Below are 23,974 nucleotides of genomic sequence, written 5' to 3'. Positions count from 1 at the left end.
AATGACATCATGCTAAGTTTAATCGCTTATGGGAAAAATGCGAGAGCCCTGCGTGCTTGTAAGAACAAAGGTTTGCAGCAGAAATACCGCTCCGTGGGCCCGCGGCCGAGTCCAGGCGGAGGAGCCAGCACCTCGCTCTGCCCACCGGGAGGCGCCGCGCCAGCCTCCCCCGGTCAGTGAGAGCGTGGCGTGCCCACAGAGCTCCATCAGCAGTGATTTTCAACAGGGGGGTGGGGGTGCAACCGCACAAAACCGTCGTCTCCCCGTAGTCACCATTCCCGAGCAAGTGACCTCGCGATCGCAAGCGAGCCTTGCGAGATGCGGCCCAAAGGCGGTGAGTCGGCGGTGACTTTCCGAGGCTCCGGGACGCACACCTGCGGAATGAACGAGAGAAGCATCGAGCAGAGGTCACCCTCACACGACCTGGAGAGAAACCAGCGCCAACAGGATACAGATCGTCCCAAGCGGTTGCACACGTCCGTCCTCAGCCTGCGTGGGGTGGCCGTGCTGGGCTGTGAGCTGGGAAGAGGTGGCGCGTCTGTACAGAATCGTTTCGTGAAACGTGAGCCTGGGGAGAAAGAGACCGTTGCTGAGGCGACGCCGTGTATGTCCGACTTGTGATAAATAGACTGGGAAAGTGACCGGACCCACTTATGTCTGCGGTGAGGTGCACAGGCCCCCACATCTCGGTCTCCCCGTCCAAACACAAGGTGGTGGCGCTCGGACCAGGCGAGCGGAGGAGGAGAGGACATGGTCCTGTGAACCACCGTCAGCCTGGGGAGCGTGGAGGCCTCCCCTTCACCCGCAACACGTCTGTCAGCGTCCTCACTGACGAGCGGAGCATTTTGGACGGCGGGTCAGAGGTCGGGGGTCGCTGGTCTATGAGGCTGCGCAGCGCCTGTCTTTGCCAAGCATGACGTCACCGAGACTGGACTCGGCCTTGGGTTGCTGCACCCCTTCTCAGGCCGCTCAGACAGCCCCAGAATCGTGCTGAGAGCAGGCTGCACCCTGAAGCACTGTCCCGTCTGCTCCGCTGACGGCGGCGGCAGGCAGCCTCCCGCGGTGCGTCTGAGTCACCCTGACCCACGCGATGCCCTTCTCCCTGCCCCTTCCGGGGTGCCAGCTGTGAGCTGCTGGCCACAGGGTTTTCTGGGCTCCATCGGGCCCCTTCAGGTCCGTCTCCCCGGTGGCGGGAGTGTGTCCCTTTCTCCCCGCATGCAAGAGGTCACTGCTTTTTCTGGGTATGGTTTTTATTATTTCAACGTTCTTTTTAATTTTTTCTATTGCATTTATGGGGGTGACATGGGTTAATAGAGTTACGTAGGCTTCGGGGTTCAATTCTATAACATATCATCTACTTAACGTGTTACGTGTTCACCACCCCAAGTCCAGTCTTCTTCCATCACCAGGCACCGCCTTTACCTTCTTCTCCCCCCCGCCCCCTTCCTTCTGGTGACCCCCGTACTGTTGTTCGTGTCTGTGAGGGGTTTTGTTTTTGCTTAATCCCCTCACCTTTTCACCCAGCCCCCCAACATGCGTCCTTTCTGACAGGTGTCAGTCTGTTCTCTGTACCTGTGAGACTGTTGCCATTTTGTTCATCGGTCTGTTTTGTTCATTCGACTCCGCGTGTGAGGAGAGTCACGTGGTGCTTGTCTTTCCCGGGCTGGCTCCTTTCACTCGGCGGATCGTCTCCGGGTCCCTCCACGCTGCCCCGGGGGGACCCTTCTCCCTATGGCCGAGGAGCGTTCCACTGTGTGAACGTGCCAGGGCCGTTCTACCCCCTCATCTCCTGGTGGGCACTCGGGGCACGATAAAGGTATTTAATAAAAACGTATAAAACACAGACCTGTACCCGGCGGCCGGGCAGCGCCTGCAGCGTGGCGGAGGAGCTTCCTGGGGCTGTGTTTACGGACACGCTCGGCGTCCGGGGCTGTTCGCCCCTCTGGGCGGCGTCTCCGTGTGGTGACTCCTCTGTGCACGGCCGAGCTCCCGGGCTGGGCTCCTGACACGCAGATGGGAAGCCGCCCAGCGCTCCGGTGTGCGTACTGTTCACAGGGCTCTCGCACGTTCACTTCACAGACGTTGGAGAGTGTGGGAGAGCCTCTCGGTGTGGGTGGCACTAGTTCCACAAATGGCTGGATGTGGTGGCTCCTGATCCCCGTGAGGAGTCGCCCACCAGGTCTCAGCACCCACCGGGCGACAGCGTCTCGAACGTGCTGTTTGTTGCTGGAACAGAAGTTACGGAAGGCGGAAAACTTCCACGTCTCATCGGACGGCCCAGTGAACCTGACCGGCCACGCAGTCTGCGCACCTGAGGGGGGTGTGGGTGTAGATGTGACTTTCTACATTAAAAGTCATTACAGAGCCCGGCCGGTGTGGCTCAGTGGCTGGACGTCGACCCTGCACCAAGAGGTTGCCGGTTCGATTCCCGCTCAGGGCACATGCCCAGGTTGTGGGCCGATCCCCAGTGTGGGGCGTGCAGGAGGCGGCCAATTGATGTTCTCTCTCATCGATGTTTCTGTCTCTCCGTCTCCCTTCCTCTCTCTCTAAAATCAATAAAGAAAAAAAGTCATTACGGAGGTTGACGTACCAGTCGATCCGTGAACGCCGTGCCGAGCACACGTGTGTTTCTGGTGCGGAGTTCACCAGCGTCATCACCTTCTCAGAAAGCTGGGAGCCCCGGACTCAAAGCATCATCGTTTCCCTGTGATCACCTCTCAGGGGTGGTACACTGCCTGTGTGAACGTTTAATTACCCGAGAAGAAGCTGAGAACCGTGTGTTTGGTAACAATGTGGAGAAAATTCCCGGGCCTCGCCAAGGGACGAGAAGCGAGACTTCGGGAGTTGGGGCGGCGTTCCATGTTCCCAGATGAGTTTTGAAAAGCTAGCAGCGGAAAGTGGCTGACTCCCCACAGATGAACCACGGAAGGCAGTGTCACGCTCATGAAAATCCTAACGGGTCCAAAAAAATAACAAGATAATGCTAAAAAAATAGCCAAAATATTTCATAAAGGAGACCCAGGGACGGAAGACACACCCTACAGTGAATTGCAAATCGACGGGCGTGTTGAGAACTGTCAGGTGCTGATGCTGGTGGAGAAATTCGTGCTCAGTGCGGACAGACTGGAGGCCCGTTTGAGCCGGGGGTCCTGGTGCCCCCATCAGCGGGGGGGGGGGAGGGTCCCTGCTGCTGACATGGGGACATGTAGGAAGCTCAGGTGAGGGGACCAGGAACATAAAACCGTGTGTGGTGGAGGGAGAGGGCGCAGGTGGGGCGGGTCACTCGTGCTGGGTGGCCGGGGAGGATCCTCCGGGAAGGACAGGTCCGTGGGCCGGAGCTTTAAAATGCAGAAACACATTCATTTCGTTGAATACCTTGGCATTGGGTTCCTACAGTTGTTCATTCGCTCGTTCACGCCGCTGCGTGTGGCGGGCGCTCCGACCGTCCCGCAGACACGGAGCCACCCGTGTGTCCGTGTGCGTGGTTGGCGGCAGAGTCATGGCCGGGTCCGGAGACGGGCCCGCCGGGGCACGCGGCAGGCGAGCCAGGATTTCCAGGGCGCTCGATGCGCGCATCCGGACGCAGGCCCTCCCCAGGATGACGGTGCTCACCGTTTATCACCCGTAATCAGGTTCGTTAGCCGTGATCCGCTGATTGAATTAAAGGCGACGCTCAGGGGACCCGTGTGATGAAGTGTGCCAGCGTCTCCGGGCGATTACCTCCTGACAGCTCCGAAGGCGCGTCGTGATGGAGAGCGCCGCTCAGCCCACAGGCGCCCGGGCTTCGCGCCCAACTGCAGCCCAAGCTCGCCGGACGCACAGCCCCCCAGCGCGCAGGGCGGTTCCTAGATGCTTCACTGCAGGACTCCGCTGTCTTCCCGCTGCTGGGACGGCCCACGGGGTCGAGAGGTCGGGTACGGCACAACTCGAAAGTGCACCACGTCGGCTACGTAAAGGGTGCCCCTGGGCTTGTTCAGCGCCCCGCCCGCCACACTTGGAGACTTCACCCCCATCCCAAGGAGAGCCGTGATTATGATGGTTTTCAGGTTGAGAAACCAGAGGCCCTGGGAGGTTGGGGATCGGACAGCGTAAGGTGCTCTGAGGTCAGGTTCTCTCCCTGGTGCGATCCCCCCGAGGACATTCTCTCCGCCAGGCGCCTCCCCGCCTGCGGCCGGTGTCCAGTCGGGGGCGAGTTTGTGCCGAGCGGACGCCTTCCGTGCTGGGGGAGCCCGGCCGGTGACGGGACTGTCCCTGAGGGTCAGCAGGTGGCGTGGGGAGGCTGAGACAGCGTCCGCGGTCGGTCCGTCTCTGCAGATGAGAAAGCCGGGCCCCGTGATGAGATCCTCCCTCCGGCAGCTCTGCGATTCTCAGTGACTCGCCCGTCACGCCCCAAACCAGAAAGGCACCGTGGACTTGAAGTTTGTCTTTAATTATATTTAAATCACAAGGCTTAACGGGATGTATTGACATTTATCCCAGGAAAGTAATTGGCATTCTTGTAGCCTCAGACAGAGGGTTAACTCTGCCGCTCGGACCCGCAGCCCTGGAAGGCCGGAGCGCAGGGCCAGCCGCTCGGAGGCGGCGGCGGCGGCTCGTCCGGCCGAGGACGGGACCCGCTCCCTCCGACCGGGACTCGCTGGATACATATTTGAATTATGTTTCACTGCGGAAGAATTAAGCATCCGAACCTCCCTGGGCTTTCATCTGTCACGTCGGATGGGAGTCGAGAAAACCATTAGCAGAGTTAGCAATTATCACCACTTCAATTAGTCATCGTGTTTGCATTTCCAAACGAGTGTGGAGCCCTTCTGCCCGCAGTGCGGGGGCTCACTGGGGAGACCCGGGGGGACTAGCTGGCTCGGGGAGACCCGGGGGGGACTAGCTGGCTCGGGGAGACCGCGGGGGGACCTGCTCGCTCGGGGAGACCCGGGGGGACTAGCTGGCTCGGGGAGACCGCGGGGGGACCTGCTCGCTCGGGGAGACCCGGGGGGACTAGCTGGCTCGGGGAGACCGCGGGGGGACCTGCTCGCTCGGGGAGACCTGGGGGGGGGACTAGCTGGCTCGGGGAGACCTCAGGGGGACCAGCTTGCTGGGGAGACCCGGGGGGGGGGACTAGCTGGCTCGGGGAGACCTCAGGGGGACCAGCTTGCTGGGGAGACCCGGGGGGGGGGACTAGCTGGCTCGGGGAGACCTCAGGGGGACCAGCTCGCTGGGGAGACCCGGGGGGACCTGCTCGCTCGGGGAGACCCAGGGGAGGGACTAGCTGGCTCAGGGAGACCTCAGGGGGACCAGCTCTCTGGGGAGACCCGGGGGGACTAGCTGGCTCGGGGAGACCTCAGGGGGACCAGCTCGCTGGGGAGACCGCGGGGGGACCTGCTCGCTCGGGGAGACCCGGGGGGGGGGGACTAGCTGGCTCGGGGAGACCACAGGGGGACCAGCTTGCTGGGGAGACCCGGGGGGGACTAGCTGGCTCGGGGAGACCGCAGGGGGCCGGCTTGCTCAGGGAGACCCAGGGGGGACTAGCTCGCTCGGGGAGACCCGGGGGCCACGGCTGGCGCCCGGGGCTGTGCACAACCCGAGGGCCGGGCACTGGGGCCAGCACAGGGCTCCTCTCCGGCCACTGCTCCGGCCGGGCTGCGGGCAGACGTGGCGAAGAGGGAGCCCGATGGACAGCTGCTCGCGGAGCCTTGTCCTCTGAGGATGATAAACGTGAGGGCGGGCACCCCGGTCCCAGACGTCTAGAGAGAGGTTTTTAAACGTTGAGTTTGGAGAGAGAGGAAGCGGAGGGGGGGAGGGCGGGAGGGAGACTTGGACTTGTGTTCTCCTCACCTGTGCATCCTGGTTGATCCCTGGACACGCCCTGGCCGGGGGTCGAACCCGCAACCTTGGTGTATGCTCTGCACCAGAACGATGCTCCAACCAACTGGGCCGCCAGGCCAGGGCCCAGAGGAGACTTTTTATTGTTGTTGTTAATCCTCACCCCAGAATCTTTTTCCATTAATTTTTAGATAGAGTGGGGGTGGGGAGAAGGAGAGACACGTTAATTGGTTGCCTCCCACACGACCCCGACCAGGGCCGGGGATCAAACTGGCAACCCAGCTACATGCCCTTGACCATGAATCGAACCTGAGACCCTTCAGTCTACCAGCTGACGTTCTAACCACTGAGCAAACTGGCCAGGGCCGGAGGGGACATTTTTAGTGACAAACCCTCCGGTCATGTCTGAGGGGAAGTGGCAGCCAGACCGCTGTCCGTCCGGTGGGGCGGAGGCAGGAGCTGCCCGCAGAGCCGGACCCTTCTCCAGCCCCCCAGGAGACACGCAGGGGCCGACCCACGAGGCTGCTTTGCCCGCCGCCTCGCCAACCCCAGCGCGACCGGAGCCTGGGCTGCGCCACGTCACAGCTCCGGTGCCGTCTGCGGGGCCGAGCGGAGAGCCCGTGGCCTCGGTGCTGCTGGTGCGGACCGAGCGGTGGGGAGCAGCCTGCAGCCCGGCTGGGGCGCCGATGCATCTGCAGCACACAAATCGCTTTCATTTTAAAGTCAAAAATCTCCCAACAGAAAGAAATATTTAAAAAATGCAGCAGCTATGCGGGTCCCAGTGACTCCGCCGAAGGATTCGTCAGGCGTGGAACCGGAAGGGTTTAGCTTTGTTTTCCTCCAGCCTCTGCCTGCGGCCGGGCGGAGACGTTCCCACGGGTGGGTGGGGTGCGGGCGGACGTTCCCCTCGAAACAGACTTGTGCCTTTTCCCCTGTTCCTGCACGAAGACGTTTTGCGTCTCCTGCGTCTCCTGCGTCTCCGCCCCTCCCACGTCCGTGTCCCTGGCACGGAGACGCCGGAACCCCTGTCACAGAGGACAACGCCCACTCTTGTGAAGACCACGGGTCAGTCTGTGCGAAGCAGAGGCCGAGGGGCATCGTGTTACAAAGGAGGGGGGATCGGGAAGGACCGACGTGCTCATTCGCGGTGACGACCACCAAAGCCACGTGTCACAGAAACACGGTCAACACCTCACACGGGGCTCACTCGAACCCGGAACCCGCACACTTCCAATAAAGTCTGCACCAGCCAAGTGGACATTGCTGTACAAGGTGGTTTGAGACGTGCCTGCCTCGGGGTCTCCTGCCACGTCCGGAAGCTCCACGGCGTGTCAGGAACCGATGTGGAGCAGGAGACGTGGACATCCGCCGTTCACGGGAAAATGAGCCACGTGGGCGGGGACCCTGTGACACTGGACACTCCAGAGCTGAGCGTCCGAGATGCACGTTAACGCGTAGCCGCCTGGACGGAGATCCGTTTGGACAGGGAAACCGGCACCTTGTGGGTCCGCAGAGAGTGTGGTCGCCCTGCAGCCGCGGGTGGGCGCGGGCGCCGGCGTGTGTGTTGGGGTGAGCTGGCGGAGCGGCGGGGGGGGGGAGGGGCAGAGCGTGGAATTCCGTTCCCAGCGTGGGCTTTTCCAGATGGCGCACTAGAAACACGGGCAGCGTTTCTGGGAACGGAAGCAAAGCCAGCAAGAGGGCGAATCTGGCGTCTGAGTGGCCGCGCCCTGGGGGAGCGGTTGGAGCTCACTCCACACACCTGGGCACATCCCCGCGGGCCGTTGGGACGAGAGTCCTCTATTCCTGGATAGTGAGCCACACGGGGCGGCGGCAGCCCCACCCCGGGGCCCCTCCTCTCCCCTCTGGTTCCCGGGGCGTCAGCCTCCCTTGACCTCTCCGGAACTTTCTGGGGGTTCCTGAGCTCCGGGGCCGCGCTGCCCACAGCAAAGAGCCCGAGAGTCTGCGCCCTTGAGGAGGCCGCTGCTGATGGTGCCTCGGGGTGAACGCCCAGCGCCCTGGCCCCAGGGGTCAAAGTCAGGGACACTCACACTGCAGCCTCCCCGGGGACGGGGTGGAGGCCACCCCCACGTTCGCTCCTCGGATCCCCCCAGAGCTGGGAGCCTCTTCCTCAGGTGCAAAGCTCTAGCAGAAGGCACTGCATCGACCGAATGGCTCTCCACGGGAGGACCCCAGAGGACCGGCCGAGCCTGGTCCGAGCCCCCCTCAGAACCGCTGACAGACCCTGCGAGCTAAGCGTCGCTCAGGAAAGACGTGTTCGGGCACAGCGGCGGGATGTGTCCTTCCCGAAGGTGGCTCTGGTCCCCGGTGAAGAAGTCCCTCCCGGGTTGCTGGGTGTCCCTGAGGTCCTGCCGAGGAGGAGAGTGGGGTCGCGCCCTCACAGGCAGGAGTCCCCGCCGGCGGGGTCCCACGGGGCCCGAGGTGGCCTGGAGCCCCTTGACGCGCTGGGACACCCACAGCGCGCTGGGACAGCCGGAGAAGGGCCGTCTCATTTCACAAACAGGAGCGTGACCCTGGTAAATTCCAGACAGAAGTCCGCATGGCGCCTCGTCCCAGGGGTCCCGTGCTCCCCGAAAGGCTGCTTCCAGGCTCCAAAGACACAGGCGTCTAAGGATGGAAGCGGACTCATCCCCAGCTCCCACCCCGGCCAGTATTTCTCGTCGAGCTGAGCATCTTCCCTTCAGAAGCCGAGGGGGGGAGTGTCTTGTGGGAGCTCGGGGGGGGGGGCTTCCCACCCACGGCTCAGGGCTCGTTGCAGCTCCTCCAGCCCGAGGGAGGGGGGACCCTGCCACGGGGGCTCCCTGGGGGCAATGCGGGTCCCACCTCTGTCCCTTGCTCTCCTCATCCCCTCCCCCCACTTTCGTTGCCGTCACCCCTCATTCTCCAGTGTTCCAGCTCATCCTTACTTTGAATGGGGAGCTCCTGGGCACCCCCACGTATCTCTGAGCTTCTTCATGATACCTTTGCGTGGGTTTCACGGTGCGATAAAGACGCTTCAGCACCTTGGTGTTGTCTGATGGCCAAACCGCGTCCTAAATGTCGGCGGGCGGCCACCGCTTCGCAGTCACACGAAACGTGGATCCTTAGAGACCGTCCGGTAGGTGGACGTTGCTTTGGCCACGGAGGCGTCGAAAGCGTGTCTGTAGCTGCCCCCACCCCGGTGGTTCTCACCGCAGGGTCTTCCCGTCCCCCCGAGGGTGTGCAGCCCGCTCGTCACACGAGCGTCGTGGCTGTGAAATTCCCCGGGGAGTCCAGCCTGGACCCACTTCCAGCGCGTGTTCCTGGGAGAGGCCAGAATGTCTGCAGACTCGTAACTGTCACCACTACGCCCGTTCCCAAGCAGCGTCTGGCTTCTTTCCCGCGCGCGTGGCTCCGTGGCTCCATGGCTCCCGCGCAGGGTCCGCGCACCCGACACTCACGACTGTCCTCTCCTCTCCAGGGCCGACGGCGCCTCCGATGAGGTCATGCAGATCGACGTGGAGATCGAAGAGCCCAGCGACCCGCCGGCCACACAGCTGGTCACGTGGCAGGTCGAGTATCCAGGGGACGTCACGTCGGACCTGGGCATCTCCAAGATCTACGTCAGCCAGAAGGACTTGATCGGCGTCATCCCACTGGCCATGGTAGGAACGTCCCTGTCCTGGGCGGTCAGGAAGGACTCGGGGACCGAGCAGGGCGTCCACTGCGTCCCAGACGTGACGGGGGGTGTCAGTGGGAACCGGGGCGGAACCATGGCACCGACTGCAAATCACTGATTCCGTCAGTTACCTCACGCTGAAGTACAGGAGCAGCACGTGGTTTAGCAAACGAACTTGAGGTATTAGATCGGGGTCTCGGGTTACGTGGAAAGTGTCGATGATGCGGTGACTGTGTCATCGGTGGTCTGCGTAGGGCCCTCCCACACGCACCTGCAGAGACTGAGCGGATCGAGGGACGGGCCATCGGGGTCACACTGGAGGTCTCCTCACACGTGACACACGCGACTCAGCTCTGCGCCCCCCCCCCCATGCCACCTCCTCCAAGGGTGCCTCCTTTCTCTCCGTAGCCAGATGGGGTGCTTGCTGGCCCTCCGCTCTGTCCCCCGTTCTGCCCCTGTGCACAGTGAGACGGGTGGCGAGTTGGGGTTCAGTCTTGTCAACGTGGCAGGTTGAGAGGACCAGTGGAAACCACGACAGGCAGGAGCCACATCCCTCACACCCCCACATGCTCCCTGTCTCCTCTTTCTGTCTGAACCCCACCTCCACCCCTGCCTCCACGCCCCTTCCGGACGCCAGCACACCGCCCGCCCACCGCGTGGTCCCCAGGGAGGGTCTCTGTGACGCGGACGCCGCAGGGAGCTGGGGCTCAGCCTTCGCCAGGCTGAGTGCGGGGTCCCCCCGGGCCGCTCGGGCCGCGGAGACCACAGGCAGCACATCACCTGTCTACTCTGGTCTATTCTGATCCTCTCGCTCACGGGCCGAGCTCCCGAACCTCCGACGCAGCGGATCTCCGTCTGTGCCGGCCCAGCAGACGAAACGCACCCGCAGCGCTACGGCCGTGCAGTCCGCTCGTGAAAAGCTTCGGGTGGAATGCGTGTAGATCAGGCTCCGCAGTCGGATGCGTGTCTCTGCCTCTGTGCAAGGGGCTTGCCTTCCAGCGGCCGCAGCCTGGCCTCCTGGCCGGCGTCACGCCCGCCCCTCCGTGCCGGCCACCCGGCCCGGCCTCGTGTGCACCCAGGCAGGGGCACAGGCCACGCGTGAGTGCCGGAGGGCAGTCTGCTACCCAGTGGGTGCATTGGGGTCCGAGAGGGGGCAGCGCCGGGCCGTGCACCTCCCATCAGGGGTGCGGTTGGCCCGGGCGACGCACCGCCCCAGCCCCCACGGAGATCAGACGTGAGAGGCCCCAGACGGGGGAGGAAGCCGTCTTTCCTGCTCCCATAAGGGGACCCCTTCTATCTGGGCCACGAGCAGCTTCTGGGCTCTTGTTTACTTGACTTTTCACGGCGACCCCCCCACCAGCCTGCTCAGGAACACGCCAGACACCCTGTGTGTGCGCCGGGCTTCGAGACCGCGTCACGCCACGGAGCACGCCACGGAGCACGCCACAGAGCACGCCACGGAGCACGCCACACTTCCCTTTCAGACCTTCGCTGCGCGTGCCCGTGAGCGGCCCTGACAAAGTCTCGCTCCGTGTGTGGTGGCCACCCGGGCTCCCCGGGCCGCTCCAGAGCTCCGCCGCGCTCGCGGGTGGGGTGCCGGGTGCGCCTGTCTGTGCCCCTGGGTACGGGGACGCTTTGCATTCCCACGGGGACCCAGCGGCTGGTGCGGCTCGGCCATGGCACAGGTGAGGGAGGAGCCGGTCAGGGCTGGGCTGGAGCTGGACCCCAGACGCAGGGGCCCCGGGGTTCGGGCCCACAGCCAGTCCGTCGACCGTGGAGACAGGCCGCTGACCCGTCGGTGTGCAGAAGGGCCTAGAAAACCAAGTGCAAGAAGCCACGCTCGTGAACACACTGGCTGGACACGGCCTCCTGCGATGGCGCGTCATCGGACGTAACTGTGTCTTGTGACAGCCCTGCCTTGCCGGCTCGGCCCTCGGCCGCCCTGGTGTCCCCAAGGAGCCGCCTCCCCGGGGGGCAGCAGTGTGACGGGGCCTCCTGCCTCTGTTCGTCCTGCGGCCTCAGCCGGCGGGTGAGCGGATCCTCGGGGCATGACCACTGCGGGCACCATGGAAGGGCAGCTGGTCTGCGGACCCTGCACCCCCACCACGAGCTGGCTCCCGTCCTCGGTGCCGAGGGGCCACGGAGCTCATGCCCACGGAGGAGAAATGGTTGAGCGAGGTCCATTCAGAAGGGGCTCAGGCCGGGAGAGAGAAAACAAGGCGCTGTGAAGGGGAGACTGCGGTGAGGTCTCAGAGCGGGGGCGCCCCGCGGCGTAACGTTGAGCCCAGACAGGCCAGGAAGGGTCCCACAGATGACCGGATGTAAGCAACGAGGTGCCGGCCCAGAGTGGGGCCAGCTGGTGAGCGTGGGAACGGGGGTGCCCAGGGCAGGGCGTGGCACTAGTGCCCTCAACCGTGGTAGATGCGCTGGGGATCTGATGCCTCGTGGTCAGTGTTTAGTCCCATCCCCCACCCCTCCCCTCTGGCAGCCATCGCTTTGTTCTCTGTATCTGTGGGTCTGTTTTTGTTCTGTTTATTTATTTAGTTTTTAAAGATTCCACATCTTAGTGAGATCGTGAGATGTTTGTCTCTGTCTGACTTATTTTACTTAGACGAATACCCCTAGTTCCATCCACGCGGTCTCAAATGGCAAGACCGTCCTTTTTTCTGGCTGAGTAATATTCCATCCGTACCACTTCCTTATTTTTCAATGTGTTTATTGTCGAGAGTGTGACAGATGTCCCCAGTTCCCCCTTCGCCCGGACCCCGCCCCACCCCAGGCCTTCACCCCCGTTGTCTGTGTCCGCGGGTTACGCGTATGTGCGTGTAAGTCCTTTGGTTACTCTCCCAGCCCTGTCCGCTTTCCTTCGAAATTCGTCTGTCAGTCCCCTGCTGCCGTGTCCCCAGGTCTGTTTTGTTCGTCGGTTTATTTTCATTAGATCCCACGGCTAAGCGAGACCACGTGGTGTGTGTGTTTCTCTGGCTTCTGCTCAGCGTTATGTTACCAGGCGCCTGTCGGCAGACACCTGGGTTACTTCCGGGTTGGCCGCTGTAAGCAAGGCTGCCGCCCTCACGGGGTGCACGCATCTCTCCAGATCGTGTTCTTGTTCTCGTCAGATAAACACCTCAAGCGGGTTGTTGGCCGGCACCAGCTGCGTTTTTCGTCTTTTGCGCAAACTGCGGTTCTCCGGGCTGCGTCCCCAGTGGCGGGGCACGGGGTGGCCTTCACCCCGCGTCCTGGCAGCAGGTGATGCTCGGTGTATGGGTGGTGCCTCATTGTGGTTTTAGTAGAATCTCCCCGGGGACCAGCGATGTTGAGCCTGTTTCCGTAGGTCTGTCGGCCGTCTGTCTGTCACGATCTGTTCTTACAATGTCACTCCGGGCAGCAAGAGGGACACAGGTGTGTGGACACAGGACCACCAGTGGGGGCTCCGAGGGTCCAGGCGGGTCGGCTGCAGCTCAGACTACGTGACGACGTCAACCTTGAAGACCAGCGGAAGGTCAGGGGTGTCCCAGGAACGGCTGTGGATGTGCCGTACGTCCTGTGACCACTGCCCCGAGCCCCCGGCTAATCCTGAGGCCGGCGGTGGGCTTTCTGCTCGTGTGGAATGGTGATGGGCGAGGGTGACCGGTGGTGGAGCGTCGGCCGGCCAGGTGCCCGCCGTTGGGTGCCCGGCAGGTGCCCGTCGTCCCTGCTGTTTACGGAATCGTAGCCTCTCCGGGGCATGTTCCAGTTTCCCTTGAATCCTCTCGGAACTTTCTGGAATCTCTCTGCGGTCACACGCTCAGCCGCGTCCCAGCGTGCGTGGTCCTCTGAGGATGTCCCCTCGCTGCGTCTGCAGCGCTCACCTTGCTCCGGAGAGGAAGCGGCCGTCTGCGCTCTGGCCGTGACACCCCGCGTCTCCGGGCCCCCGTTCTCGGCTGCCTCCTAGGGGCTCCCAGTCCCACCCTGTCCTCGGCCGCAGGACTCTCCGGGCCAGGCTGCCACCTGCCTGTGGCTCCGGGTAAAGGCCGCAGTGGCCTGAGCAGGGGGTGCCTGACCTTGCGTTTCTCTGCTCATCTCTGCGTCCGCTTCCCCGAGTCAGCATTTCCCAGCGGTGACCCTGCAGCCGGCGCCTGCGCTTTGGGGAAGCCCTGGAACCCATCCCCGGGGCTCGTGGGGACGGAAACAGCTCACCGCTGCTCACACCTCTGAGTCCCAACCGCCCCAGCTGGGGTCCTGCTGGCCCGTGAGAGCCACGGAACACGAGTCCCTGAAAACCTTTCACCCCACCCACAATAAGGAGTTAATTCAGGTCCCAAAGCTCACGGACGACCCCCAAGCCCCTTCTGGGCACATAGGTCACCCTAGTCTGGGACCCGGGGCGTGGGGGTTCCCTGAGATGCTCTGTGGACCCCACCAGTGTTGTCACCTCTCGGGCCATCCTCTCCCTGGAGACCCCCAGAGCTGTCTTCAGGAAGCAGGGAACAGGGGCACCTCTGCTCTGGGGTCCCGTCTCCCCTCGGCTTGTTCTGGGAAGCAGAGGCCCGGGGCTCTGGGGCCCACCAGCACCCCATTGTCCACGGCCTGGCTTCCCTCGTTCAGGCTGAGGAAGCACATTCGGGAAGTTAGGGGCCTTTGCTGCCGCTCGCGGAGCATTTCCTCGAATCCCAACGTTGGCTGTGTCTCTGCGGTTCGTTTCTCGGGGTGACGCTGGCCGATGACGGTTACGAAGTTCAGGTGTGCCGTTCGGTGGCGTGTCGTCTGTGTATCGCCAGCGAGACCGGCAGGGCCACCTGCTCCCTGGGGGCAGCTGCCCCTGCCCGTCCGCGACCCCACGCCACAGTTGCCGCGGTATGCAGGCTCTGTCTCCTGGCGAAAGCCTCGCTCTGTGCCCTTCATGCGAAACCTCCTGACGTCTCGAGGCTGCTGAGTGATTCTGGCTTTCCCAACAGCAGGTCAGCGGCCAGGCCTGCTCCATCCAGCTCCCCCCGTCCAGCTCCCCCCGTCCAGCTCGGGGCGTGCTCTCCGCCCGCACCGTCTCTCCGCCGCCGCCCCCCAGCGCACAGCCGGCCCGTCCTCCGCGCGGCACCGCGACGCCGACGCCCCCACCACAGCCCCTGGAAACACGGGGATGAGAGTTACTGTCCGCGGACGGCAGGAGTCGACCCAGGGCGGGAACTCTCTTTATTCAGAAAAGCGCTCTAATTTAATTTTGAAACAGGCGGCGTAGGAATTCACATAGTGCTGGTCTCACTGAGCAACACGGGTTTGAACTTCAAAGGTCCATTTCCGCGTGGAGTTTCTTTAGCGAAAAAACGACTGATTTCCACTCACAGCTGGGAGTCCGCGAACGCAGGGGGCCGACTGCGGGTTACTGAGGGGACTTGAGCGTCCGTGGTTTCGGCAGCTGCGGGGTCCCGGAAGCAGTCCCGGGGGGTACCAAACGACAGCTGAGCTTTGAGGGAGTCCACAGTCACACACAGGCGTTAGTCTCCGCCGGGGTCGGCCCCCCAAAGTCTGCGTTTTCAAGGCCGACTGTAATTTTGTTCAGAATCGTCCCCCCATTGTAAGCAACCTGGATGAGATGTCCTCCTGTAGATAAATGAACCACGGCCCACCCGACAGTGGGTGCTGCTGCAGACCTGAGACAGCTGCAGAGTTGCCCTGTGTTTTGCTTTTCTGGCCCGAGAAGCGGGTGCTCCCGGTGCCCCTCCCGGTCCCGGCGTTTGTTCGCAGGTGCGTGAGGGTGTGGAGAGCCCTCCTTGGTCTGTGCTCAGGAGCCGTGGCTCCCCCGGTCCCCTCGCCGCTCTGGCGGCCCCGTGAACATCAGCGTCCCAGCACTTTGTCCCTCGCGGGGTGTGTGGTTCCGGACGGGAACCTGAGCCCGGTACCTGCTTCTTTACGGAACCAAACGAAGCCCGCGGTCGTGAGGACATCCCAGCAGTGAACTCGGATCCCACCGTGGGGTTGCAATAGAAGTCATTATCTAAGATGTATTCCGTCGCTGGTTAGCTGAACCCATTACAGAAACATTAATCGGGAAGGTTCTTCTGTTTGATATTAGAATGTACGTCTCGCTCACGCTGAAGGAAATCCTATTAAAGAATCTAATTTACTTTGCATCAAACTCACCTTTACAAGGAGTGGAATCAAAGCTCCCCGGCTGTTAACACGAGGCCCACACAGTAACTGCTAACGAGGAGATACCCAGAGTCCAGCCTCTCCCCAGCCGTCCGGGTCTCGTTTGCACCTGTGCACGGGGCAGGTGAGCTGACATCCCCCCCGATGTGTGCCCCGCGCCGACCCCCACACGTGCAGGCGGCTGGCGGCCGCCAGGTTCACCCTGCGCAGACCAGGCGGCGGGCCCTGCTGTGGAAAGGGTGCCGGCTGGTCCGGAGTCTCGGGCTCAGCCCTGCCCAGCGCTCGGCGTGTCCTCAGCGGCAAAGTTGAAGCAGTCATGTCTGCTACAGGGGATAGCTGTGAGCAGTCAAAGTGGCTTTTGTTTTTTGGTAAATCCTCACCCAAGGATACTCTTGCATTTATCTTCAGATAGAGTGGAAGGGAGGGGGAGAGAGAGAGAGAAACATCGATGTGAAGGGGACACATTGACTGGCTGCCTCCCGCATGACCCTGACCAGGGCGGGGCACAAATCACAACCGAAGTACGTGCCCTTGACGGGACTCGAACCCGCAGCTCTTTGGTCCACGGGCTGACACTCTAACCACTGAGCCAAACCAGCAGGGCGAGTAGGTGAAAGTGTTTTTAATAATGAAGATAGAAAACTGCTGGGTTATGTCACATTTGAAAAGCAGGGGCCCATGTGTATTATAGTTTCTCTGTTTTGATTGGAGGTGCCAAAGGTATATGTGTGTGAGCACAAGCATGTGTGTCCATGTGTGTGCACGTGTGTGTTGTGTGTGTGCATGTACGCATATGTGCATATGTGTATGTGTGTGTGTGCCGGAGGGCACGTCCGGCCTGACTTGCAGCCGCCGTGTGACCCATTAACAATTCAGCAATTAAAGAACCGACCAGTAGACGTCATTCAAAATAAAATCTCTGGAATAATGACTGGAAATAGGAATAAAATGAGCATGTAACTTCTGACAATCGAAGACAAAGAAAAACGGAAAGAAGGGAGAAAATAGCCAGACACAAAACAAAAGAGTCAAGACGAAAAGAAATGAAAAATAACAGAAACTTCACAACGCCTGGGCAAATAAGCCCAAATACAGAAATTACGAAAGACACGAATTTACCTACGTAGGCGACAGGTAGTGAGATCCAAGGAAAATGAGTTAAACTCTGTGATGCAAAGGCCTAAGTCGTCAGACTGAAGATTGTCTCCTCTCGCTCTGTGCGTTTATCACACACACGCACCAAAAAGTAAGGACCGTCTCAGGGTGGAAACGACTAAGCGAATCCTGAGCAACGCCAGTGGGCGTGGCCGTGTGGCCGTCAAGGGAGACAGGTGTCCCAGCAAGGGGTGTGAGGGAGACGTGGACGGGAAGCCACCTGCTCTCCCTTAGACACGGGCTCTGCGCACGTTCCGCCGGCATCAGCATCTCGCCAAACCAGCCGGCTTCCGAAACCGCTTCCTCCCCGGGTGCAGACCCTCCACCGGACAGCAGGCTCGGACTCGGACGCGGCCAGCGGCGAGCGGAGACACCTCGGTCCCCGGGGTCTGCAGGGGTGGCTGTCGTGCTGACGGGTCTGGTGTCCTCACTGAGGCCCCTCCGAGCACGAGGAATGGGTGTCCCCAGGCCCCTGGGCTCAGTCAGCGGACCAGTCCGCGAGATCACGGGGATGCTGCCTTCTGCTCCGGCACGTCTGGGCCCCTCCCACAGGTTCGTCTCTATAATTCCGGGCTCCTCCCGGGCGTCATCCCTTCAGGACACATTCCGGCCGGCCGCTCTCTCCCACGCCCTCTGAGAGGAGCCGGAGAGATGTCCACACAACGCACCGGGTCTCCGCCCTTGAGAAACACAGAGTCCAGCGAGGGAGACAGATCTTAAATGATTACAAATAAATACGACATTTTATCTATGACCAGTGCTTTGGCGGTGAGCTGGACACCCCAGAAGGGTCTGATGCTGAGTCCGAGGGCTGGGGGTGGAGGCACCGGGGACGTGGAGGGACCGTGTTCCGGGTGAGGTGACGGCACAGGACAGGACCTGTAGCAGGAGGGACCACTCCTCAGAGAGCGGGAGGTCACTATCAGGGGTATCCAGCAGATGCTATATCATGAGGGGCTGAGGGCCACCTCGAGGGAAGATTTGCTGTTTCAGGAGCAAAGGAAAGAATTGAAGCTGGTTTCCCCGGGGGTGGGGAAGGGCGGGGACACATGTCCAGGTTAGGGAGGACTCTCCTGGCCAGAGGGCTGTGGTAGACAGGTGCACACACGCACATAGGTGCACACACCCACATAAGCACACAGGTGTGCACACATGCACACACATGCACACAGGTGCACACATGCACACAGGTGCACACACAGGGACACAGGTGCACACACATGCACACATGCACAAAGGTGTGCACACACAGGTGCACACATGCATGCAGGTGCACACAAGCACACAGGTGTGCACACGCACGCAAGCACACAGGTGTGCACATATGTACACACACAGGCACGCAGGTGCACACATGCATGCAGGTGCACACAAGCACACAGGTGTGCACACGCACGCAAGCACACAGGTGTGCACATATGCACACACACAGGGACACAGGTGCACACATGCACACACACGCACACAGGTGCGCGCACACACTGAACAAGGTGTTGTTTATCATGTCTGGCTCATTGCGCGACAATGTTTCATTGTAAAGAAACGAAATAAGACTGTCCTGCTCCTACATGTCTCTTTGAATCATTGAAACAACTTCACAGCGTGTTCTGTGAGGCCAGGACGGCTCCGACACTGGCCACGCGAAGATGTGGAAGAGAGGCAAGTGCGACCACCTCTCAGGACGGCGGCGCAGAAACACTTCCCAGCCCCAAGGAGATCAGAACCGGCAGCATCCAGCGGGCGGTGGGCGGAGAGCCGGAGCCGCAGCCGGGAGCCTGGACGGAGCGCGTCTCAGGGCGGATGGAACATTCCAGAACTGGACGGCGAGGGTATCAGCCCAGTCACATCAATGTATCCAAACTCATCAAAGTGTACATTTAAAGATGTTTAATTTATCTTATGTAAATTACACCTTTTTAAAAAAAGCAGTTATGAAATGCATAGCGTGGCCGGGAGGGACTGGTCTTTTGTGGAAGGGAAACAAAGAATTCAGTACAGGGTTCTGTTCTCAAAGAAAATAAGAGGACCATAAATTTGAGTTTTAATTTGACTTGCGTTTTCATTAAAGCCATGTGGTGGGGCTCCCTCTGTCCCTCCTAATGAAGGGCCTCGGTGCGGCTTAAATACACAGTCTAATGGGATTCTTGGGCCAACTAATTAGTGAACCTATTTAATGGACTTTAACAATTGTAGGCGTCTGCCTGGCCCCTTCTCTGCAGTTACATCCTTATCGTAATGGATTTCACCCCCATCGATCGCCTTTGTGAATAGAAATTATTCTCTCCGCCCACAATAACAGCACTTAGATTTCTATCAGTTATTAAAAACGCACCCAATTCAGATGCGACGCTGTGGCTCTTGGCGAGCCCTCTGCATCTGTGATCCTGCGCGCGCCTCCAGGATTTCGCCGAGATTTAGAGAAAATGGGGAATTCCGTGCCAGGCAATTCATTTTGGGGAGAAAGCCGCGGAGGAAGGTGGATTTCCACGCCTGGGCCCGGGGAGCGCGGGGCGTGGGAGGGACCTGGATGTCCGAGGCACCAGCTCCGAGCCCACGTCCAGCCCGGACGGATGGATGTTCTCGGGCACAGGGAGTGGGCGTTAGCGTCAGGTCGGGGAGCAGCCTGGGAAGACGGGCTCTCCCGGCGCTGCCGAGCCTGCGGCGAGGGGGCGTGAAGCCATTCCTTTGCCCGCGTTCCTGGAATATTATTATGAGCCGGGTCTTGTTTTATTACAGCTTCCAGGCTCTGCATCACAAGCCTCTGCTGATTTGCAAATGACCGGCAGCCCGTTCCTTGAGCCTTCTTCGAATCCCCTCATTTTAATTTTCATCCTTGACTCGTGAGCATCCTTCGGGCATTAAAGAGGCTGGAAATGGGTGTGTGAGTGTGTGTGAGTGTGTGTGAGTGTGTGAGTGTGTGTGAGTGTGAGTGAGTGTGAGTGTATGTGAGTGTGTGTGTGAGTGTGTGAGTGTGAGTGTGTGTGAGTGTGTGAGTGTGTGTGAGTGTGAGTGTGTGTGAGTGTGTGTGTGTGAGTGTGTGTGTGAGTGTGTGTGTGAGTGTGTGTGAGTGTGTGAGTGTGAGTGTATGTGAGTGTGTGTGTGAGTGTGAGTGTGAGTGTGTGTGTGAGTGTGAGTGTGTGTGAGTGTGTGTGTGTGAGTGTGTGTGTGAGTGTGTGTGTGAGTGTGTGTGAGTGAGTGTGAGAGTGTGAGTGTGTGTGAGTGTGAGTGTGTGCGCGCCGTTGTTTCACGAATTCTTCTTCATGCTCAGACTCTCAAGTCGCCTTTGGCACCGGTGTGGCCGAATCTGCATGTCAGCTTACTTCGGCGCGGACCGACTCGCGGTCACGGGGGTGGCGTGATCGTCAGTGGCCTTGTTCAAGCTTTGGCTTCGGGGTCACGACGCCCTTTGACAGCCCGGGTCACTGTCTTCCTCTCCGTGCCTAGACCACCCACTGCCCGGACGGGCCAGGTTGTGACTTTTAAAGGACACGCTCTGCTGTTCTTATCCGAATCCCCTGCCCTTGGAAATAACCCAGCCAGGTACACGAAGTGAATTCTGCCCGTGTCGAGTCCGTCCGTTCTCCCGACGCACGGACGTTCCTTCCGTGTCTAACGCACAGGCTCCCTGCCCGGCTGGGACAGGACGAGGGGGAGGGAGGGGGTCAGGGCTGCGGTGGGCGGCAGCGTCCCTCAGGGAGGTCCCCGCTGGGGTGTGAGTCTGGAAACAGGACTGACTCTGGAAGGAAAAGTACCATTTCCCCTAAAAGCGTGGAGACCGGCTGCCGTCCATTCCTCCGAGGGTGCGGGAGACACCCCGAGGACCCGCCTGGTGTGTTGGGCTGTCGGGGTGAACAGAACATCAGCGCAAACACGGCCACACGCAGGTCCCCGTGGACGTGGGCCGATGGGAGGGAGGCCCTGGCGAGCCCTGCGGGGCCCGGAACATGCAGACGGCACGGCTGCTGGGGCCGCGTGGTTGGCTCTGGGCTGGGCCCGGGCAAATAACCTTCCCCATGTGCTCGGGGAGGCCGTGGGCCCTGGGGAGACCGGGGTTCACCCCCCTGTGCTCGGGCAGGCCGTGGGCCCTGGGGAGACCGGGGTTCACCCCCCTGTGCTCGGGCAGGCCATGGGCCCTGGGGAGAGGGGCTCCGGGGTTCACCCCCCTGTGCTCGGCAGGCCGTGGGCCCTGGGGAGACCGGGGTTCACCCCCCTGTGCTCGGCAGGCTGTGGGCCCTGGGGAGAGGGGCTCTGGGAGCCACAAGAACTAGGCAGGAACATAAACAAGCGGGTGGTTTTGAAGGGTTTCTCGTCGCCCTGGTGACCGTGGCGGCGATGGTGCCTGCAGGACGCTCTGACGGACGGATGTGGCCGGGCCGAGCGGACGGACGGGAAAGTAAAGGAAGCCGCCTGCGGGTCTGTCTGTCGCCGCCCGTGACCAGCGGCACCGGGACTGTCTGGAACCCTGGGAGCGAAGCAGATTGAGAGACGACACTCGGGGACAGGCTAGGTGGGCAGGGTCATCGGGGGCTCGGGGAGAGGACACGCAGGCGCTGGAGGAGGTCACCTCGATGGGGTGGCCTTGCTGGGCCAGGTGACCCCCACACGCCCCGGTCACCGAGCTGCCTTGCCGGGTACACACCCCTGTCTTCTCGCAGGCGACAGTGACGTGTGTCCGTGAGCTCCGCCACCTTGAAGGAAGGGCTGGAACAAGACGCCTTTCCGGGAGCTCCCTTCTCTGTCCACCTGAGGACAGTCTCACCGGCAGGCTGGCCCTGTCGCCGAGACAGACACGGAAAGGCGTCGGCTGGGGAGCAGCAAAGGACGGACTCGTTCCCCTGCAGGGGAGCCCCGTCACCCCACCACCCCGAGACAGAGGACAGACCCACAAAGCACGCGCGTGGCCCGTGTCATCAGGGGCCCGGCCGATTTAAAACCCCAGCTGGGCATCCCGCCTCCCAGACTAATCTTAATTGCATCCCTCCCGCTTCCTAATTAGTGTGAACCCCAGGCATGCAAATTCATCCTCACATTAGCCCGAGGACAACGCAATTAAGAAGTCGCTGGTGGAAGAAAGAAAAAAATGCGTAATGTATTCCAGGGCCCGACCCAGGTGCCTCGGGGGCGCTCCTGTTCTGGGCCCCGGGCTGGCACAGATCGTCAGACTGCGCCCCCACCCGGCGCTGGGTCCCTGTGGCCTCCAGGTCAGGAAGGGGTGCGGCCCCCTTTGCAGTCCCTCTGGGGGCTGAGGCCCGAGCAACACTCCCGTTCAGGTCCACCCACTTCGCAGCCCTTTGATGTGGGTTCAGCCTGTGTGTCGGTTCCACGCTAATCCAGTTAGCTCCTCATTTCCACGTTCCGTCCTGGCTCCTTTGACAATTGGACATGGCTTCCCCTCGGTGACAGGCGAGGCTGGCAGCCATGTGGTCAAGGCTTCCGGCCCAGGTGCCCCTGGATTCGAGGAGCAAACACGCAGGACGCAGAGGCCCCACCCGTGGACAGACTCGCACCCTCGCGCCGGGTCCGCCCGCTGCCGTCTGCAGGGACGGTTGTCGGTGAACTGTGGTGGGCGGAGGAGGGTCGGTCCCAGGTGCGCGGGGTGCTCCTCCGGGGTCCCTGTCATGTCGGGTGAGGAGCCTGAGTCCGCAGTTTCTGCCAGGAGTGTCCTGCTTGAGAAGGTGCCCACGTCAGCCCGGCCGTGTGACCCAGTGGGTGGAGCGTGTCCCATGCACTGAGAGGTCCCGGTTCGATTCCGGTCAGGGCACGTGCCCGGGTTGTGAGCTCGATCCCCAGTGGGGCGTGCAGGAGGCGGCCAGTCGATGTTTCTCTGTCTCCCTTTCTCTCTAAAGAAAATCAATAAAAACATTTTTATAAAGATGTGCACTTTGGTTCCGGCTGTTTGTGTCCCAGCACAGCCTAGGAGGCTGTTATGTGGAAGCCGGGGGGAGGGGATGGGAACCCCGCCCCCAGGCACAAACCCCAGTGGGTTCCTTTCCGTTTCTCTAGGGCATGTTTGCCTGGCAGACCTGGGGTCACGGGCTGCTGGCACAGGGAACCCCCCGGAGCAGTCAGTGCGGTAAACAGTCTGAGCCTGACCCCACCGCTGAGGACGTCGGAGGGCTGGGTTAGGGGCTCACCGAACTTAACAAATTATGGTGAACACTCAATTCAAAAAATAAAATAAACACGGCCCCAGGCTCTCCCTGCGGTCAGAAAGCCCCGAGGGGATTTCTGTAATTCTGTCTAATCCGTTTAGGGGGTTAATTAAACAGCCCTCACTTAGCTTCTGAATTCTGCAACGTGAAGCTAAACACGTGTGGGAACCAGTTGCGCAGAACCGCCGGGGCTCGGTGGCGCCCGGGATTTCTTTGGGTGGCCTGTTTCCGGGCAGCCGGTGCTGAGCCCGTGAGGGGACAGCACGTCCCGAGGCCCAACCGGAAGGAGCCTCGCGGGGGGGGGGGACCCGGGCGCCTGCACCCAGGGCCGTGCATGGAGCCTCCTGAGCCCGGTTTCCTCTTGCGGGGGGCATGGCCCCAAGAGCCCACACGTGCACCCGAGGCGCCTGGCCGTGTGGAGCTGGGGTGCAGGGGGCAGCAGAGACGGTCCCTGACCTCAGAGAATTGGGAGCACACAGAGACGGCAGGGAGACACCCCGACACCTGGGTCACGAGTCCCCTTCCAGTCACTTCTCAGGGCGTCAGCCACACTGTCACACGCTCGCCAGCCCTCCTGAGGGGGCTTCCTGCTCCACCACCATCCTGCAGACGGCCTCCCTGAGCGTCTCCCCCACATCGTAGATAATTCCTCTTGCTCCCCACCCTTATCCAAAGCAGCCCCCCCCAGGCAGCAGGAAGCGGGAGCACACTCCGTCTTCGCCCCGTCTCCCTCTTGCCGTATCTGCTCCCAGAGTCAGTGGAATCCGTTGGACCCGCAGAGGAGAAGAGTGTTGGAGCAAACGCGTAGGCCGCGCCGTGGAAGCCCAGGAGATGCCATGGAGGCCCAGCCACGCTGTGGAGGCCCAGGAGGTGCCGTGGAGGCCCAGCCACGCCATGGAAGCTCAGGAGGTGCTGTGGAGGCCCAGCCACGCCGTGGAGGCCCAGCCGTGCCGTGGAGGCCCAGGAGGTACCGTGGAGGCCCAGACACGCCGTGGAGGCCCAGGAGGTGCCGTGGAGGCCCAGGAGGTGCCGTGGAGGCCCAGCCGCGCCGTGGAGGCCCAGCCGCGCCGTG

The 23,974-nt window shown here is 61.6% G+C and overlaps 1 protein-coding gene across 1 annotated transcript in view; it reads left to right on the top strand.

The window, feature by feature from the left end:
- TMEM132D (transmembrane protein 132D) overlaps nt 1-23,974 on the top strand; it is a 150,555-nt gene that overhangs the window by 112,236 nt on the left and 14,345 nt on the right. The window contains 1 exon segment of the mRNA XM_036277306.1: nt 9,275-9,458. Coding sequence (XP_036133199.1) covers nt 9,275-9,458 — 184 coding nt within the window.

This window comes from Molossus molossus, unplaced genomic scaffold (genome assembly GCF_014108415.1).
Source record: "Molossus molossus isolate mMolMol1 unplaced genomic scaffold, mMolMol1.p scaffold_m16_p_22, whole genome shotgun sequence".
Taxonomy (NCBI): domain Eukaryota; kingdom Metazoa; phylum Chordata; class Mammalia; order Chiroptera; family Molossidae; genus Molossus; species Molossus molossus.
This window is presented reverse-complemented; position numbering and strand designations above follow the sequence as displayed.